Source organism: Anser anser, assembly GCF_964211835.1.
Source record: "Anser anser genome assembly, chromosome: 1".
NCBI lineage: Eukaryota > Metazoa > Chordata > Aves > Anseriformes > Anatidae > Anser > Anser anser.
The window spans coordinates 112830867-112849664 of record NC_139720.1 but is presented as its reverse complement, the minus strand read 5'-3'; the positions used below and the strand labels follow the sequence as shown (position 1 = coordinate 112849664).

The 18798-nt window shown below is 40.6% G+C and overlaps 1 protein-coding gene across 1 annotated transcript; it reads right to left on the bottom strand.

Moving 5' to 3' along the window:
* Positions 1-2128: 2128 nt before the first annotated feature.
* IL10RB (interleukin 10 receptor subunit beta) lies at positions 2129-18740 on the bottom strand. Its single transcript, XM_083818054.1, has 8 exons — positions 17754-18740; positions 16492-16615; positions 15086-15255; positions 13050-13216; positions 11576-11726; positions 10842-10999; positions 3807-8540; positions 2129-2443 (listed from the first exon to the last, which is right to left on the bottom strand). Exons 1-7 carry the CDS (start codon positions 17800-17802, stop codon positions 8328-8330), a joined length of 1032 nt encoding a protein of 343 aa, XP_083674180.1. The 5' UTR covers positions 17803-18740; the 3' UTR covers positions 2129-2443; positions 3807-8327.
* Positions 18741-18798: the final 58 nt, after the last annotated feature.

Below are 18798 nucleotides of genomic sequence, written 5' to 3'. Positions count from 1 at the left end.
GCCCTATTTCTGCATTTTTGGACAAAGAGTGGTTGGATTGCTGTGGTCACATGAAACCCTTGATCGCTTGATAAAAGTAGACTTTTTGCCCCCTTCCAAACAGAGTGGCATGAGTTATAGCAAGTCTATTGTTTAGATTTTTTCCACAAGTATTTTGTCAAGAAATGCAAGTTTTATCTATGTGGCGCAAATTCTTCCATCATGTGTTACAAGCAATTTGCTTTTGAGAGTATGCTGTCATTTAGACCAGAGTATTTCACATCAGGAAAAGCTACATAACAGCAGTTCAAGTTTTCTAAAATATTTCCGTATCCCTTCTCATTCTAAATCACACTTCAATCTGACCAACTGCTCACTGGCTTTTATTGGTGCAAAGATACAGTGATGGGACGTTTTCTGATTGTGGTTTCTTCATCTTTCCAGGTTTGTACTCTAGTGGGGATTTCTCCCTGACTTTTGCAGGTAGTGTCCAGGACATGGTTATAGTTTGAGATGAGAACTGATCAGCTACCTTAAGCCTTCCAGATAGAGCCTGTCCACTACCTTGCAACACCAACCTCTTTATCTCCTGCAGCTACTTAATTGGTAAAGCATTCCTCCACGTGGTCCAGGTGGCTGGTTAAAGGCTTCAGCCCCAAGCAGAGGAGCAGATGAGTCCTCTAGGGTATGGACTGAGGGGGAGTGGGTATTTCCTGCATTAGCATTTTATTCTCACACTCACATATTTCTAGAAAAACACTTAGGTTCAGCTCTTGTCCTTCTCTTCTGACCCTCCTCACACAATAAGATCTACCAGGACAAAGCTGTTTTGGAGTCAGATATGATTTTGCATATCACAAATGCCCTTAGCCATGAGATGGCTGAATAATTTCAGCACATGAGAGAAGTCAGGTAAATAAAACATGGGTATCTGGCAAGAACAGTGCATTAGGATTTGAAGGACAGAGGGGTCATAATTTGCACCAACCAGGCACCAGAATGTGGATAGTCTGCTGTCAAGCTGTCTTTTCACAGCCTTGGAAGACCTATCAAGTGTCTTCACAATGCCTAACTATGATACATCTACAACTTTCATCTTTATAGATAACATTTCGTAATGATCAGCAAGTTCTGCTTGATTAAGGTGAGTTTCAGAGCCTCATTATATCAACAGTAACATCAGCATGCCTGAAAATCTAACCCACAGTCAGGGTTCTGGTTGTCATTTACATGTGATTTACATAGTCTTTGTAGCTACTACTCACACCGATCTGTAAAGGAAGGCCCTGCTCTGAAAACCCTCCAGTCTCTTTTTAAAAAGTAAAATGTAAACACTAGGAGCTGCAAGGGAGTAGGAACGAGAGACAGTGTAAGTGACATGATGTCAAAGTCAACAGGAAAATGGAAAAGCTGAGATCTTAAACAGATTCTTTGGTCTGGTGCTTTCTCCTGGGTGTGATCCTAGCATCACTGACTGCACATCGATGGTGCTCGAGCTGGGACTTCCTCTGTAAGGTTTCCCCAGTGTTATCTCATTTTTCTTTTTGATAATGATTATCATATGATAATGATTATCATTCTATGTCTTCAGTCTTTTACAGTAATTGCTTCAAAGCATCAAGATCAACTTAAGGAAATTCAATTCGTATGGATAAAAACAAGAAAAGGAACACGAATGAGCGATTTCCAGTATATTGTATGCAGACAAAACTGTGGATTATTCACAGTACTTTCTGTGAAATAAAAATAGCTATTTTCAACTTTCTTTCTCATGGCATTGCAACAGCAAGGGAAGGAGCCTTGATCTGTACAGACAAGACACTCCATGCTACTTACCCGAAAGCAAGATTACTAAAAAGCTCATTTCACCTACTAACATTGGTTATTTCCTGACCCTCCTCAAAAAATATGAGTAACTTAATACCACAAATTCTTATACTTCGTTTCTTATTAAGAGAGTGTTTAAAAGTTTTTTCTATAGTGGATGTAGAGTTAAGGTTTGTGAAAGCCTCTCCAGTGACAGTGTTCAGCAGGAGTGCCTCTGGGCAGCCAGCAGAAGCAGATGTGCAGTCCCCGGCCAGCCAGCCTTCCCTGATGCCCGTGGGAAGCAAATTTCCTTACTTTGCGGTTTAAATCATAAACGCATAAGTTAAAAGTTCAGCTATTTTATTGATTAATTTTCATCGCACTCTCCATGAGTTTAGCTGAAGTTCAACTTCTAAAATTATTGTTTCTCTGAAGAGGCACCAAGTGCCTTGTGCTGCCTGGGACAGCTGCGGGGCCACGCAGCCCACCTGGGTACAGCCAGAGCTGCACCTTGCCCCCGTGCCTGCGGCTCACCTAACCCATGCCAAGTGAAGTCTTGTGGAATTAAGTCAGATAAAGCTTTCTAAGAGTAGTAGCTTTCTTAAGGCCTGGGATAGTAACACGAACACAGCATTCCTGTTTGCCGTCCTGCAGTGTGCTGTAAGAGAAAATAGAAATTAATTTTGGCGGTGAAGTGCTGAACAGGTTACCCTGTTATAAAGAAAGATAAATTCATTATACACTAATTTTATGTTTAGCTTTTCCTTGTAGGTGGAGTGCTAAGTGCATATTGTTTTAGCATAAGTTTTCACTTACCTCTTTTAAAGGGTGTTTTCTTAACTAACTTGACTACTCGGATTGAAGATAAAAGTCCTTTTGTCTATTCAGAATGCAGTTGTTCTGTTTCTTTAAATGCAGTTAAACGTGAAGCTGCTGCTACTGCTGTGGTGATGGGGCTTTGGGTCCAGGGCTTGAAAAGGCACCCGGTCCCCAGTACCTGTTTGATTCATCCCCGCTCAGTAACACACTGTCTTCTCCAGACGGTCACATACCCCGTCATTATTCTGTGTCAGGCAACAGCCTTCTTGCAAATCGGTCATTTGGATCGAAAATGACTGATCGAAACAAGGGGATTATTTTTCTAGTGCAGTCTGCCACTCCACCCTCTGGCCCAAAAATTTCTTCTGTTTCTATAATTGGCCTAGCAGTATATTGGGGAGGCTCTGGCGGACAGAGGTTGTCATCTTCATCTAAGCCATCATTACTTTTATCACCCCAAATATTATCATCCCATTCCTCAGGGGATACAATTAGCTTTCGGATTTGAACTATATCAGGGGATCTGGGAGCTTGCATTAACATCACCTCAACACGTTCCCGTAACTTTCGTTCCTTCAACTGAGCTTCCTGAAATTGTCTTTGTAGTTCTATTTTTATTGATAGTAGCAGGACAGTAGTTTCATGTTCCTCTATTTCATTCTGCAAATCTCGTATTTTACTGGTGGTTTCTCCTCCTTCTTGACATGCGGCTTCCAGGCATGTCCCTAACATTTTACCTTTGTCTTTCCCATCCTTACTTGAACCTCTAAAAGCATTTAGCTGCTTTTCTACAGCTTCCCAGTAACACCACTTCTTATGGAACCTTTCCCCTGGGAAGGTGGGACTCGGATGAATGCTGAGCTTTTGTAAACACTCGCTGATACTGCTTGCCATCCTGCTGACTATGTCAATTTGTCGTGGATTTAGATTTCACACAACTTTACTGTAGCACCAATTACAGATTTATTATATACCTTTATAGCAAATAACAAGGATAGATTATATGATTTTAACAGCACTTTAATACATCTAAGTATTAGTTAATTAACACAATGGTCTAAAGAAATTTGCTACAATAGAAACAGCAACTTAGTTAAAGATTTGTGAATGTCTAGGTTCACCCGAGACTTACTACAGGGTCCTGGGTGGTTCCTAAATCCAGATGAGGGCCTCCAAAATACCCCCTAGAATGAATTACTCACCCTACTACTCAGCATTTGTCGGCGTGGGAGGTTGTTCCTCAAAAGGCTGAGCCCCGAGGTGTACTTCCCCTCAGAGGCATCCCAGCTCAGGGGGAGATCAAGGGTGCAGCCCGCCACGGTCCCTGGAGAGCTCGAAGAGGTCTTTCTCAGGATCAGTATTTATAGGACTGTGAGGCCATTATCGTTTGGTCAGTAATTTTCCAGGATTTAGGTCTTTTGCCAACTTGTTTAGGAATCAGGTTGTGCAATCCCCTCCTCCCTAGTGAGACAGTTTCATACTTCACTGCATTCTGTAGATAACAGAGGAATTATGTTGTAATGGCTTTTCCTTCCATATTTATTATAAAAATTGATTTATATTTGTTAAATAAAGTGACTGTTAAGCTCAGATTCCTTATCAGTTTTTTTTCTGGAATGAGCTCTGCCTGGAGCTCCATAGTTAATGAGCTGTCTGGTTCAAGGAGCAATTTCGTTGAGGCTACCATGGCACACAAGCCTGAGCAAGACTTAAGCCATGTACAGGAGCAGAGCATACCCACCACAGCATACAGGAGCAGAGTGTGCCGGCCACATGAAGCCCTGGCTTTTTTTTGTCTGAAGGAGGAGGACTCTCACCTTCCTGTTAGGACTCATTTTAAAGCAGGAAGACTCCTGAAGCAAACCGAGCTACAGGTCAGTCTGAATAAAACATATCTGGATTGCTTTTAGGAGCTCTTAAGAAAGCTCTGAATTACTCCAGAGTGGCACTGCTATATCTGGCCTTAGCCGTGCCCTGCCTTAGTGCCAGTCACAACTAGGTTCCCTACTACCCTATGGAGCACAAAGGAGTGCAAGATATCTGAGAGGTATTTCTATGGACTAACCCTGCCTAAGAGGAGAAAGTAGCCTAGGTTTCGTCTGTAGTCAGCACAGAAGGAGAAACTCTTCCAGAGAAGGGTCTCAGGCGGTTGCCTTCCAAAGGAGCTATTGATGTAGGGGAGCCTGGGGGATTGGTCTCGAGGCAAGAGTTAGTTTCCAAAGACATCATCCCTTGTCCTTTTGTCTAACTGTGACTGATTTACTGGGCCTTAGCTCATTAAATAAATAAATAAATGCTGGAAAAGCCTTAAATCCCCCAGAAAAGCTGCTTAGCAAAGTGTGAGTAAAAGCTGGAGAAATTAATGGCTTAGCTTGGCTTTAGTCAGGTTAGTAAGAAATGAGGTGAACAAGTATGTCAGAGGTGAGAAGTCAGAAGTGAAAAATGTGCCGGGCTTTCCCTTTTCATAATGCTGTGAGTTCTTCATATCCTTGTTGCACTGCTCTGTGTTTCTTCTTTGTACTGTGTGGTTGAAATTTTACACAAAGTTCCTTTTATGCATACAGGAGGAACTTATTTTGTCCATGGCAGATTCCCTGAACTGTTGTGGATGATGCCTGCTGGAGGTGAGCAGTCATGAACACTTTTACCCCAGGTCAGTTCTCAACGAGCACTGCATGTGGGAGCTCTGAAATGTAGAGTGTCGCAGTCTTTTTGGTCATAAACCCTGTTCAAGCCCTGTGTCAGAAGAGTCAAATTTAGCAAAGAAACTTGGAGTCATCCAAGAAATACAGTGCCTGGTTCAGCAAGCTAAATCTATCTTCTAACATTCATTAAATGTAGTTTCTCTTGTTCTCTCTCAATGCATTGAACATCCTTGTTGAGATTTTTCAGGTACTGCACACATTAGCTGCAGGCCTTCCCCTTCTCTTGCTGGCTCTATCGTTACACACGACATCTGCCTGCTTACTTAGGGGACTTCTGTCTCTCCCATCACTGCAGTATCTGCATGCCTTGATTTTCATTTAAGAGATGAGGCAATGATAGAACAAGGACAGTGCAACCGAGTGACCGAACTGCAGGCGAGAAGTCAGCAACGAAACATTAATCACAGTCCTCCACAAGGTCAAATCATTATTTAACATCCCTTCACATTTCCTTTATAAACAGCCATACAAACTGCATTTTACTAACATACCCAAATGTGACTGTTGGGTGCTTCTGTCAGTGAAGGGAGAGCAGAGAAGCAAGCAGACATGAATGTTACCTGGTGCCCTGACTACGAGGTTATCTCTGGAGGAAATCAGACTTCAGGCACAAGACAATCTCATCAGAATTTCACAGGACGTCTCTCTACCCATTCAGGATAGTCTTTATGAAACATATTCTGCATCAGCACCTTCATTCCTGCTCTTTGTGGCATACAAGCTCCTTACTTTGTTTACCAGGTAATCTGCATTAGGATAACACTGTCGGTGTTGTACTCCAACAGCTCTGCCAGCATGATGTTCTCAAGGCTTTAACCTCTGGTAGGACCCAGGTCTCTGGACTTTCTGGAAACTTTGGTGACCTACTGATGGTGACCTACAACACTGAGTTGTAGAACTAGGGAACTCATTCCTATTTCATGCTAGACGTAGTGCAGCTGGTGTCTGAATATACTTTGCATTTTGAAGTTCACTACATACAAGATTTTTGATAATGATACAAGCATTAAGGTAGAGACAGGCTCACAGTAAATTGACGCAGCTCTTTCTTTAAAGACCATGTGTTCCGTATTAAAAGGTTAAACAAGGCTACCAAGACAAAGCCTGCCTTTCTCCGCATTTGAGCAGGCTGAAAGAGGAACAGCCTTTCCCTCTCTTCTCGTGACACTACGACAACTGGTATCAGCAAAGACACGAGGGGAAATACTTCCTCTTTTCAGATCAGGAAAGCCAAACCCTCAAGATTTCAGACAATGTTCCTACGCAGATTCTTCCTGCTTTAATCTAAGAAGACTGTACCTCTGAATAACAAAGGTTTTTATTTTTAGACTGGGTTTACCAGCCAGTCTGTGATTAGGTGGCACAGCACACGGGACTGCCCTATCTGTGCCCTCATCAAAACCTTTGAACCAATTGATTGACTTCAGCCACTGCTGAGAGACAGTAACTTTGTGTTCTTCCATGAAAATTAGCAGTCAGATAGTCAAAAGAGGCTCCCCTAAAAACCAGGAAAAGACAGGGAAATTTCAACTCTCTTCTGACATCAGCTGGCCAGCGAATTAGCACATGCATCAGTCGTATGAGCTATGCTATGTGATTTTTGCTTTTCTGAAAGTCAGGAAAAAAAAAGAAAAAAAAGAATGTACTGAAGTAGTTGCTAACATGAAAGGAGGAATAGGGAACACACAGCTACATTTTTGCGGTGGAGAGGGCCAGCACTCACAGAATAGCTTTGGTGTGAGGTGAACAAAAACACCAGTGAAACAAAATGTTTTAAAAAACACAGTGAAAATGATTTCCCATATCCCAAATGATTCATTAAAGCAAAGTATGATGAAAATTAAGAAGTGCAGAAAAAGCTAGTGCAGATTACACACAGCTGGATGGTACAAAGAATCAATGTCTGTTCTCATGTTTTCTTCCTGCAACAGTTCCTAAGAGGTCAATATTTATGCATTGACTAACAAACCTCAAAAGGCTATAGCCCAAAATGTTGTAATTTCCACATCATGTTACACTTTACACACAATTTCACTTGTAACAAGTCACATTTTTTTCTGACAATTTAATTTTCCACTGTCATTTTCATGTAACAATATATACAAAAAATTGCATCACTCAAAGCGTCACACTTTACGCCCCACTGTTGGTGTGGACATAGCCTTGACACAAAGCAGCAGATCTATAAGGGTGAGAGTGCATTACGTAATGTGTAACATCCACCTGGGTTTACCTATTTTTTTTTTTTTTTGAATTGAGAATATTTATTAGCGGATAAGTAAAATGAACTTTTAACTCCCAGTTTAGCCGCAAAGTTTTCCACAGATTTTAGTGGACTCTGGATTAGGCAGGCAAAGTTTAGTAAACCATGGAAACTGCAGGGCAGAAGCTCAGGGGACTGAACGATACCTGAAGAGAAGGCTACCTGGCAGTGTACTGGTATGTTCCCGTTATCCTTAGCAATGACATAAATAACATTTGCAACTCAAAACACTGAATATTCGTGTTTGTTTTATTACGTTGGTACATAACTTACTGTGCATGACTTTATAATCTTGCATGAGGTTAAAAAAAAACAATAGAAAGATTACACCACTAAGGATATATTAAGAAATATACACAATTTCTCATTAAAAAAATAAGTCTGATCAACTCTTTCTTTGGAAAATATAATCTTCTTTTACAAACCTTATACAGTAAGCCACTTTGATTAGCTTTCGCAATAAATAGTTCATCAGTTACATTAGCTAGTATCATGAATCTGATACTTCCTTTTAAATTAATGTCATAACATAGTCCTAGGTATTGCTACAACTGAACAGTGAGCCACTAAAAACAGTGGCAAAAATACATATAGTTCAACTCCTCATCTATAGTCAAGTTTCTTGCACTTTAAAAATTAATGATTGTATTCAGAGCTTCACGTATGAATTTTGGGTGTCTTAAGAATGCAGCAATAAGATAAACTTCAACGGCCTTTGCTTTTCTTTCAACCTGACTGAAGTATGTGGAGTGTATTTAGTCCCTTTCTGAAGCTGGTAATATATTTAAATCAGAAACTTCTTGTTCAGAGTCCTGATGGTGCTCTGTTGTTTTGCTGGCCTCATCCACAGTCTCATCACTTGGATTTTTAGATTCTTCTGAAATGACAGTTAGCTTGTCATAAAAATGATGCTCTTCTTGTGGAAGTGGAGAAAAGAACTGCGAACCACTAGGAGGCTTGCTCAAAAACTGCGAAGGAAAGAGGAAATGAGAAGTAAGCTGTGCCAGCCGTTGCCATCCCATTTACTTAGAAATGTTCTACATTGTTTTTGCACATGATCTAGCTTTCTCAATCCTTAGAAGTCACAGTGGTGACAACATAGTAACCTCTTTGCTCATTTTAATATCCTGTGCAAGACTTGGGAGCAATTCAAAAATGACTTTATTTGGAAGAGCATACTGCAGGATCAGCAACTTCTCTGGAATATAATCTTTCTTAAAAAAAAAATAAAAATCTACCTAGGTTTTGTTTGGAAAGAAAGACTAAAGACAGTGAACTGACTGTAGGTGTGTAGTCCACAGAGAGATTTGTAGAACAGCTCCAAGAGATGTGAATCATTCCTACCAGATCAGAGAGTTGTTTAGCTGAGACATCGAAGAGAGATGCTTTAAATGTCAACATAAAACATGACTGTTTAGACAAGTAAAGGACAGGGCGGGAGATTTGCAGAGCTACACAGTTCTGTGAGAAAGATGACTTAATTTTGGTACTGAAATATCACAGCTTCCTCCCACTCCATATTCTATTGGTAAGATGGAACCAGCCTCCAGAATCAACAGAGTCCTAACAGGATGTCACGACTGTATTTTGAATGTCAACACAAGAATAGCACGCCTACTCGACACAGTAATAACATGTCAACCACTGATTTTGGCAGCTCAAGTGGCAGTTCAATTTATTGGTAGCAGCCAGACGAGTAAAACTTCATTTGGTTTCTGTGACCTGAACCCTATCTGTCACCTGGGCTTTTAATGCATTTTACGTAAAGAAGTAAACTGCTTTAGCAGGAGTCCTGTTACCTATAATTAAAAAAACAAACAAAAAACCCCACGCTAATATTATTACTAGAAGACTTTTTTTTTTCTGACAAACTCTAATTTGAAATGTTGTGTCAGTAACCTGCAATCTCAAATGTGCGTGCAGTTAAGCCACTGCCTTTGATAAGTGTCATTTTACTTAAGTATGACTGACCTTTATTACTGCGATTAACCAGTATCAGCCACTAGCACAAAATGAAGATTGCTCACAGGTTTCTCACAAGAAAGGCAGAAAATGAAGTTCGACCTTATCCTGCAGAGATCAGAGCAATTCTGCCTTCAGAACAGCGAAGGCCCAGGTTCAGCAAACTACTGTGTGCTGAACATGTGCTTAGCTCAATGTGCAAGATGATTGCTAAGGCAGCTGCAAAGCCTTAGTTTGCTAAACCCTGAACGAGTCAAAATGGAAGACTGAAGAGAAACTGTAGGAAATTTAGAAGAGTGTAAATTAGCAACTTTAGCGTACATAATGTTCTGTGTAGCCTTGTTTCTTGGAAGAGATTGTGATACAGCATTTAAGTTGCTAGATGGGTAACAAGGTCAGTGGTATTCCCCCAAAGTAATGGTTAACATTCATTGATCTTACTGATCGATTACTTCTTGAATTTTCAGATTTCAGTAAACTCTTTGCTCAAGTTGAGTTTTAGTACATACACGACAGAACTTCGTTTCAAAACAGCTGTACAATTTTAAGTGTAAAATGAGATAGTGGAGACCGATCACAGTTGCTCACTATCTAAGAAGAGGAAATGGAGGTTAACACCTGTTATTCTCTCACTTTAAATGCAAGAAAACATCCTGTTTCTAAGCCATATAAAGCTTCACGCTAAGAATTATGCAATTGCTTTAGGAATAAAAGTCTATGCCAAATTTTTAAATTGTTCAGCTTTTAAGTATGTTGGACTATTCAGTGCAGAACAATTCAGAATAAGTGTTCTACATTTTATTATACGTCAGTATACTTCAAAAGGCAGTCTGATTTCAGCACTCTACTTCTGTCTATGCAGTGAGAGAACTTGATGAAAAAAACAGGTAAAATTCATGCAAAATTTATAACCTTACAATGTCAGAAATTAAATGAACTGATTTCTACCACCTTGCTCACATTGAAAAGTACCTTTGTCAGTTTTTTTCCCCCCCACCAAAGTTCATGACTTCATCATTTACACCTGTTTGAATGAACTTTCTCTTTAGGTCATGTTTCTCAAAAGAACAAGTTCTACCATACACAACTATATAAAAGCAGATAACAGAAGGGGTTCTTCTAACCCACGTACCAATAACCACCTTTCCTCTTTATAGTCTAAAAGCCCCTCAGATGGCTAACAATCAGGTGCAAATGAAAGAATGCAAAATAGAAGACATTTGAAAGGTTTGGCCACAGAGAAGCTTTGAAAGGCAGGCAGTTCTACTGAAGACGGTGATTTTAATTGAATTAGGTAGAATACAAACCTCTTTCAAGTGTTGTGGGAAAACATACGAAGGGCAGAAAACATGTTTGGTGAATCGATATAGATACAACAAGCAAAAGAAACAAACAGGAACAAGTATTATAAAAGCCAGCATTGATCCTAAAAGAAGAGTCACAATTATCCACACAGGAGTTACACCTGCAAAGACACAAGAAAAAACAATAAAACTGTGATTATTAATTTCTGTACATACTCTTTTCAAATTATCACAAAAGTGAATAAAAATTATTTTAATAATTGTCTTTATTGATTAATGACTGCTGCGTATTACAGAGAAAAAGGATCGTGGCCTAGCCTCACAACAGACACTGGCAATATGTAATATGAAGTCCAATTCCTTTCTCAGCTACAAGCACGTGCAACAAAAGCTTTCATACAATAGTGAGTAAAACTCACATTAAAGGAAATTCAGCAACACTGAGTGACCAGTGAAGAGCCTGGGCTCCTTTTAGCTCTTATCTTCAGAGTATGAGCAACACAGAGGCCTCTGCAGTGAAACAGTTGTGACCAGTGCCCAATCAGTTGAAGCTTTCACTTAGTTTCTAAACCCTGAGTTAGAAAGGCGCATGTTTATTAACCAACAAACAATACTAAAATAAAAAATACCATTTTTCGGAAGGTTTACACATTATACTGATTTTCATTGTGGATACCTTTTGACATTTCCTACCTCAGTACCATGTTTGTAACAATTCTTATGCTACAGATTATTACCATTGTGGGTGGTCTGCTCACAAAGCTCTTGACTCAGTTCCCCCGTTTTGTTCCACTCAGGAATAACTGCTTGCACTTGAATACAATATACTGTCCATGGCTCCAACTGAGATAATATTTCAGAGTTATGCTTAGTATCTATGTGAATTACCTAATAAAAGAGAAGAATAAAAGAAAAATTTGGAAAGCTTAGTGAACAGACTAAGTAATTAAAATGACTTTTAGTATTATAAATCCTAACAGTTTATAGCTGCAATGTGAATCAAGCTTTTCAAGGCAGACTGGAATGCCCTACCAATACCAAATAACTGCTAATTCTACATTGATTTCACCTGTGGTTAGAGTGTGAGACCACTCATACCACTGACTTTTTAGGTGCTTCTAGCTGCATTAGTGAAGTTATAGGCTAGAGACATGATTAATGAGATGCTTGCAGAGAGAAACAATCGCCTCACCAAATGAGGCATCCTCTTCAGAAAAACAGCCTATGAAGCTACATAGTCTACCCTTTTGCCTGTTTGATCACTACGGGAAATTTCCCAGACTCATGCTGAAGTGTTAGAAGCACAGTTTCTAACTGAAGTTCTCACTTTCCTTGGTAAATAGCCTAAGTTTGCATCCCATATGCAGCAATACCTTTGTTTCTTGTAATTTTGGAATTGAAAAGCAGTATGGTTTTTGGGAATTGATGGTCCCTTGTTTTCTGGAATTGAATGGCAAGAAATTTTGCAGCGTAACAAATACAAATCAGAACTATATGTAGTGGAGCCCTGTTAGATATAAATAGTACTGATGTACAAAGCTCTAATTGTTCTGTGACTAATAGCTTCCAGTAAAGTGACTCCTCCTTTTCTGTAATACAACTTATGACCTTAAATAATTAATACATTATTTCATGATCTTTCACCATGCATTCTGTACGGAGAGGTCTTTTGAGCTGAGTAACACATCGTCTGTCAGACACAGAAGGCAAATCACAACTCATAGAAAGCGATGAGGTAAAAGGTGAAGGACAGCAACCACAGTAACAGAAGGCAGCTGCCACGATGGTATTCAAAGCTCAGAGCTCCACAAAGAGCACCAATTCTAGAATGACATGAGACTCGAATCTAAGTCAGCTTATCGCCGTATTCATATACGACTGATGCATCTGAGCTTCCCTGTGGTTATTAGGTGTGAAATACACAGCTTTGGTGGGGATAACCGCATCACAAACCGAGGGAATAAACTCTCATAATATAGCACTTTTTTTCTATTTATGGAAAGAGCAAATTATATCCATGCTACTGTTCGGCTACACAGCTACCTGCTATTTTGCTCCAAATCCAAGTAGTAAGGACTAGACTTTATTACACTGTAAATAGTAGGGATACATTTTTGTTTCAGCACTGTTAGTTTCTGAAACTTCATGGTTTTACCAAGAAAACCATGTATCAATTTCATAGAGTCACAACACCCAGGAGTCAGAAGTTACCTCTGTGTTGCTGCCTTTCTTCCAGTACAGCAATCTGTAGTGCCATGAGCCATAATATTGCCTTAAAGACCACCTGTCATGTTCACGTTCAGCAACAGGGCCTGTGAAATCCACGTGCAGAGACCCCGACTCAGACTTCACTTTTACATCAGGTGGCCCAATGATTGCTGTATATGAGAATGGTGGAAGAGATGAAAGAGCAGAATTCAGTTTCACATTGTTTTCAAGTTGAGTTTTCATACAACCTATGACAATTGATGCTTTAAAACATTTTATATATTGGAATAAAGTAATTTCCTGCCATGGGTCAGGCAAAAATAAAACCTTTCTTTATCGAACTGGTCTTCAAAGGGTTTTGTTTTTGCAGACTATGTATCCCATATACCCAATTAACACAGTTCTCTTTCACCAGCTGTGGGTACCCCTGGGGGAGGAAGGACTGTTTCTATAAGTTATGTCTCACTTCTCCTCCTGAACCAAGCTGCTGCAACATCTGTCTAGGAAAGGAAGAGCTCAATATACAGATAATTTTGCATTCCTCAGCAAATGTGTGTTTAATTAAAATATTTTTTTTCCGAAACATAAATTAATGTAGTGCTCAAGAAGATGTTTTTGAACTTTTGAAATGTAATGTAAGGAGGTTCTCATTACTCTTGTTTTCTTAGGCTATTCCTAAAATGCAGTGTGGATTTTTTTAAAGAAAAAAAAAACACACAGCAACACCAGAAATCATAACACTGCAAAGAAGATCAGGCATTTTTATCATGATCCCTTGCTCAGATCAGCTATGACAACATAAAAAATCTCCATGTCTTCCTCAGAGGTTTGGCCAATTGGCCAGTACTCCAAGGTCTTTCTTTCTAAGTAGTTTTATAACCACATTTTCCCAGTTCAGGAATAAACTGTCTTTCCGAAGGCCAAGCTTGCTCTGAAGGCTATGCTCTCTTTCAAATGAATGTCAAATTACAACTCTGTTAATGATTTACAAGTTTGATCTCTGTTCTGTAAACCCATCCATATTTTTTATTGTATTTTACTTTCTTTGGATGTAATTTACACTTGTAATGTTGCATATATCTACTTTTTTTCTGTGCTATGTTCCAGCGCTTCTGTTCTAGGCAGATTAAATTATATCAACATCACGCTTTTGGGGAGAGAACCAATAAAAACATTTTAAAAAACAAGGCTGTAAATGGCAATATTACAGTCTGAAATCCAAGGAAGAAAATGGTGAAATTCAAGCAACTGAAAGCTGAGCAAGCGAGAAAGGCTCTTAAGAAGTGTTTCTCAAAGACAAAGTGTTACAGAAGCTTCCAGCATGGTTTTGTAATAACAGCTGTGAGGAGAAAAAAGCCTTGGGTAACATTGGTCTACAATAATTTGATTTTGCTCATGAGCACAGTAAAAACATAAAAAATAAAGAATACTCGTTGGTAAAAACCACTCCTCCATTCCCATGCTCGGATGAAAGCAGCATGTAACAGCTCTGCTGCGCATTCTAATATGAGGCAATATTTAAACCACTGTTCACAAAAGGCTGTAAAACTTCACTAAGAGAATGGCAATATTATGCAATGAAAATTATTTCTCGACCGACAATTAATTAAACTTCTGCTGGCAGTTTTATCCCTTAATAGTTTTTATTATTAAGAAACCTTTTTGCCTGGCATAGCAATGATGATGAAGGTAATTGAACTTATTTTGATATGCAGGAAGTCTGAATCTTTGAAGAAAATCTCTTCCTGGCTAAAAAACATAAACAATCCCTTATACTAAGTGAAAAAATACCATTTTTAAGAGTCTCCTCACTGAGGTTTCAAGTACCAATATTAACATCTAGGTGTAATAGTGAATCTGCTATGCTTTCTGACAGCAACTTCTGCCTTCACAAAATAACAGTGTTGCAACTAAGATTTTATGGTTCAACATAACTGCATTTAAAATCATCTCTATTCTACAGCTTTTCTTCTGTTGCAAATCGTGAAGGTGCATCAATAGCAAACAATATTTTCATGGAAGATTAGAATAAGGCTTACTGTCATCCATTGGCTTAAATTTGATGACTGCCCAGTTTGAATGTTTATCTTCTGACTCCGCTCTGACCCGTAACATATAGTCTCCGTAAACAGACAGAGAAGAGATGTCGCACTCTGTGAGACTCAAATTTGTTCTCAAATTTTTAAAGTCATCTTTAGGCAAATTGACGCTATGTGGAAAAGGAAAAAACAAACAAACACACACATAAATGATGTGTAAATTATAAAATTGACAAAATGTCTTTCCTCTCAATGAACTAGAAAAGCGACATGCCTTAGCGGCATTTCTTAAAATGCAGTTATGACTCATGAACAAGATCCAAATGTGTATACATACATTAAGCATTTTCTATGTATCAATAAATTAGTGATAAATTTGGAGGTTAAGATTATGATTCAATAAACAGATACCCTTTTCTTGACAGTGGTTAAAAAACTTGATTCAACAGACAGTAGAGACTAGACAAGACTGCAAATATTAGACAATATCACTGTGCATGGCTTTGCTTTGTTCAGATCCTTCAGACATGCACTTAAGGAAAAGCTAGGAAAAAGAGCCTGAGAGCTGAACCATTAAATAAAAATGACATTATTTGTTTTGCATCACAAGTCCAGCTAGGAACATAGTGGTCAACAGGTAACTGCTACCAGAACTCAAAAATCTTTTGACCAAGATGGCCTGTGCCCTGACTTGGGGGATTTCTTCTCTGCCGGCACTGCTAGAGGGTGCCATCTACTCAACCTTACCTCCCATCCTGCATTTGCCATAGAATTCAACCATTAATTATCAGGAGAAGTTTGGCCCAAGACAAGGCTTTCTCGTCAAGCACTGTGATATGCCACAGACACTCTTCTGGCAGGAAAGACCATCTCGGAAGGACACAGTGGAAAAAGCAGTTCAAAACTAAATCGCCAAAACTGACAAAAGGAGACCTCAGAAAACGTGTCCTGAGCTTAGAGGCATTTGGCTAAAGAGCCATAGCCTGCAGATCGTCAGGCATTTCTATGAAGGACGCAAACAGGCAGGCTGCACCAGTGGCAAAGCACGAAATGCTGCTGGGGATGAAAGACCAGATAAGGTCCTAATTCAACAGCCATAGTCCTGCTTAATATGTGATGGCTACATGGCAGAGAAAAACAAAACAGCCAACATTAAAATATGTTTCCAGTTCCAAAAAAAGTACGTACAAAACTGCTTTGGGTGTGAAATGTATAGCTAAATAACAGGCAGAAATATTTTCTTAGAAGATATGCCTCCCACAAGCTAAAGGAAAAAGACAGTTACCTATATTGATTTCTTTCCTCTCTTATAGCAATCACCTGCAGCTGGAAAATATGAACTTCTGACACAGCTACAGATAAGTACTTAAAGGAAGGCAAAAAAAAGACAACTCTACCAGACTTACCTCTTAGACTGGACAGTGTAACTTAAATTGCCATTGTGAAACCTAGGTGGATCCCACTGTAAAATGCTCTGAAGATTAACTGAATTAATCCTTGTGTTTTGGGGTTTGGGCACTATTCCAGAAACTGTTGGAGCAATCAACAACAAACAAAAATTTTAGCATGTGTTCCTCCAGTGACTTCTCAGTCATCCAAAACATAAACACTGCCTTCTTTTCCTTCAGGCCTCAGCCTTTTTTTTTTTAATTTCAAAATAGACTTTAATACGGGCTAGGCACATCCCAACAATCACACAACAAAAGCTGACGCAACAAAACCAAATTAGCTAGCCTCAATGACTTCCAGTAAGTACTGCCTTATGACACCGCTGCTTATTATGAATGACTTGCTCATTACTGACTAAGACTTAGTGCCTATCAGGCTACATGCACGAGCTTTCACTGAGATTGGCAATGCACAATTTTTCTAAGTAGTGCTCTGGTAGTACTATGGCGACACACAGATGTGCGGATTGCATACGTATCTATATATATCTATACGAAGAGGTCCTGAAGAGGACCACGGTCTTTCTACGTAGGACTGGGCATAAGACCAAAAGAATTAAAGAAACCATATCGCTATCATTCCTACGTGGATTAGTATTGACATTTAAAACGTTTTACTCATTCTGTTTAATGACCACCCTCTTGAAAAGGAGAGATAAATGAGAAGTGCCCTTGAAGACGAGAGGTCTATTCAATATACAACACCAATAAACGTGTCAGTAACCCGCACTCTTCATAAGCGATGAAAACAAGGTAATTTTGCTTTACTGAAACTGAATAAAGAAGTCCTAAAACAGCACAGCTAGCCAGTCCATTACTATGATTAAGCCCTTTTAAAACAACTGCTGACACCGAAACTAAACCAGAAGGGACTTCGCCCCGCTTCTGCAACACACCTGACCAAGGCAAACACGCCCCAGCGGACCAGACCATTGCTCATAGCTCCCAGGAGCAAAACCCTGCCGCGTACACTTTGTGAAAACACATACACACACCCCAAATAATCCGGTAACGTGAGGGTCGTGCGGGGAGCAGAGGCTGAGCCTCCTGCCTCCTCCCACCCACGGATACCCGGCGGCACTTTGCGGGACCCCCGCCCCGAAGGTCCGGGGCGGGGAGGAGCCCAAATCCCCAGCCGAATTCGCGGCTCCGTCCCCGTCCCACGACGGCCGGAGCCCTCAGGCTCTCGCAGCCCCCCCCGGGTGTCCCGCCGGACTCACCGCAGAGCAGGAGGCAGGCGCTGAGGGCGCCCCGCAGAGCGGCGGCCATTTCGGCTGCCACCCTCCGTCAGGCGCTGAGGCGCCGCCGCGCCATGGCAGCGGGGGTGGCCCCGGCTCTCTTCCTGAGGGCGGGCCGGGCACCGCTCGTCCCCGCCTTCCGCTGAGGAGAGCAGGCAGCACCCGGCGCTCCCTCACGGCGCTGGAAAGCCCGGCGTGGTTGCCGGGGTTTTAAATAAATGAGATTTGGCGACTCCTCGGCTCTAGGGGGCGTAGCGGGGGGCACGCAGCAGGGCAGCTGAGAGAACGGGAGGCAGGTGGAGCAGCGTGGTGTGAGCAGGGAAATAAATACTGGTTAACAGGCGTCAGAGGAAGCAGGGTAGCAAGCCTGATCACGAGTGAAATTCTCACTGCCGACAACGTGAACGTTATCTGAGGAAAGGTGTATCTTTTGAGTTCAGGATCGGGCCTGCAGAGATGCCCGTGCCACTTCTACCAGAACATTCAGCATCCTGGTCAGAACTGTTTTGCCAACTGAAAATACCAGTTCTTTGTGAAGGCTTAGTACATTTTTTCCAGGCCCATTGATTCCCTCCTGTTACTAAACAGGGATACAAGGCAGTTTTTTGCTATTCCTCAGGTAGACACGGGTCCTCTGCCTTCACTTACTGATGAGCAGGTCTGCTGGCTTCTACCATTGCGGAGAGGTTTACACAAATTGTACCTTAGGAAACAGCGGTGTATTACAGGGTCTCTGTGAACAGAAGTTTCATCCAACTAATTCTATAGATGTGTACATCTACAAATACTTAACTAATCAAGATCCAGTCTGCCACATATTTGCATCTACTAGCTCTTAAAAGGAGCACAGCAGAATGTACTACAACATCTTAGAAGTTACTCTCAGCTATCCTGACCAAAGGAATGCCTGCCAGCCATATCAGCCAGGAACTGCTATGCTAGTAGGCAGAAAAGTAGTGTATATGTGGATCAAATGAAGGCAAAGAGAGTTGTTTGGCTACAAGATACCTAAAACCCTTCCCCCACA

Coding starts and splice junctions, on each gene's coding strand:
- IL10RB (XM_083818054.1), bottom strand. CDS start 17,802: ATGGCCGCCGCTCTGCGGGGCGCCCTCAGCGCCTGCCTCCTGCTCTGC. Junction 16,616..17,753: donor CGCCTGCCTCCTGCTCTGCG/GTGAGTCCGGCG, acceptor TTGCTCCAACAG/TTTCTGGAATAGTGCCCAAA. Junction 8,541..10,841: donor TCCCACAACACTTGAAAGAG/GTTTGTATTCTA, acceptor TTTCCTTCGCAG/TTTTTGAGCAAGCCTCCTAG.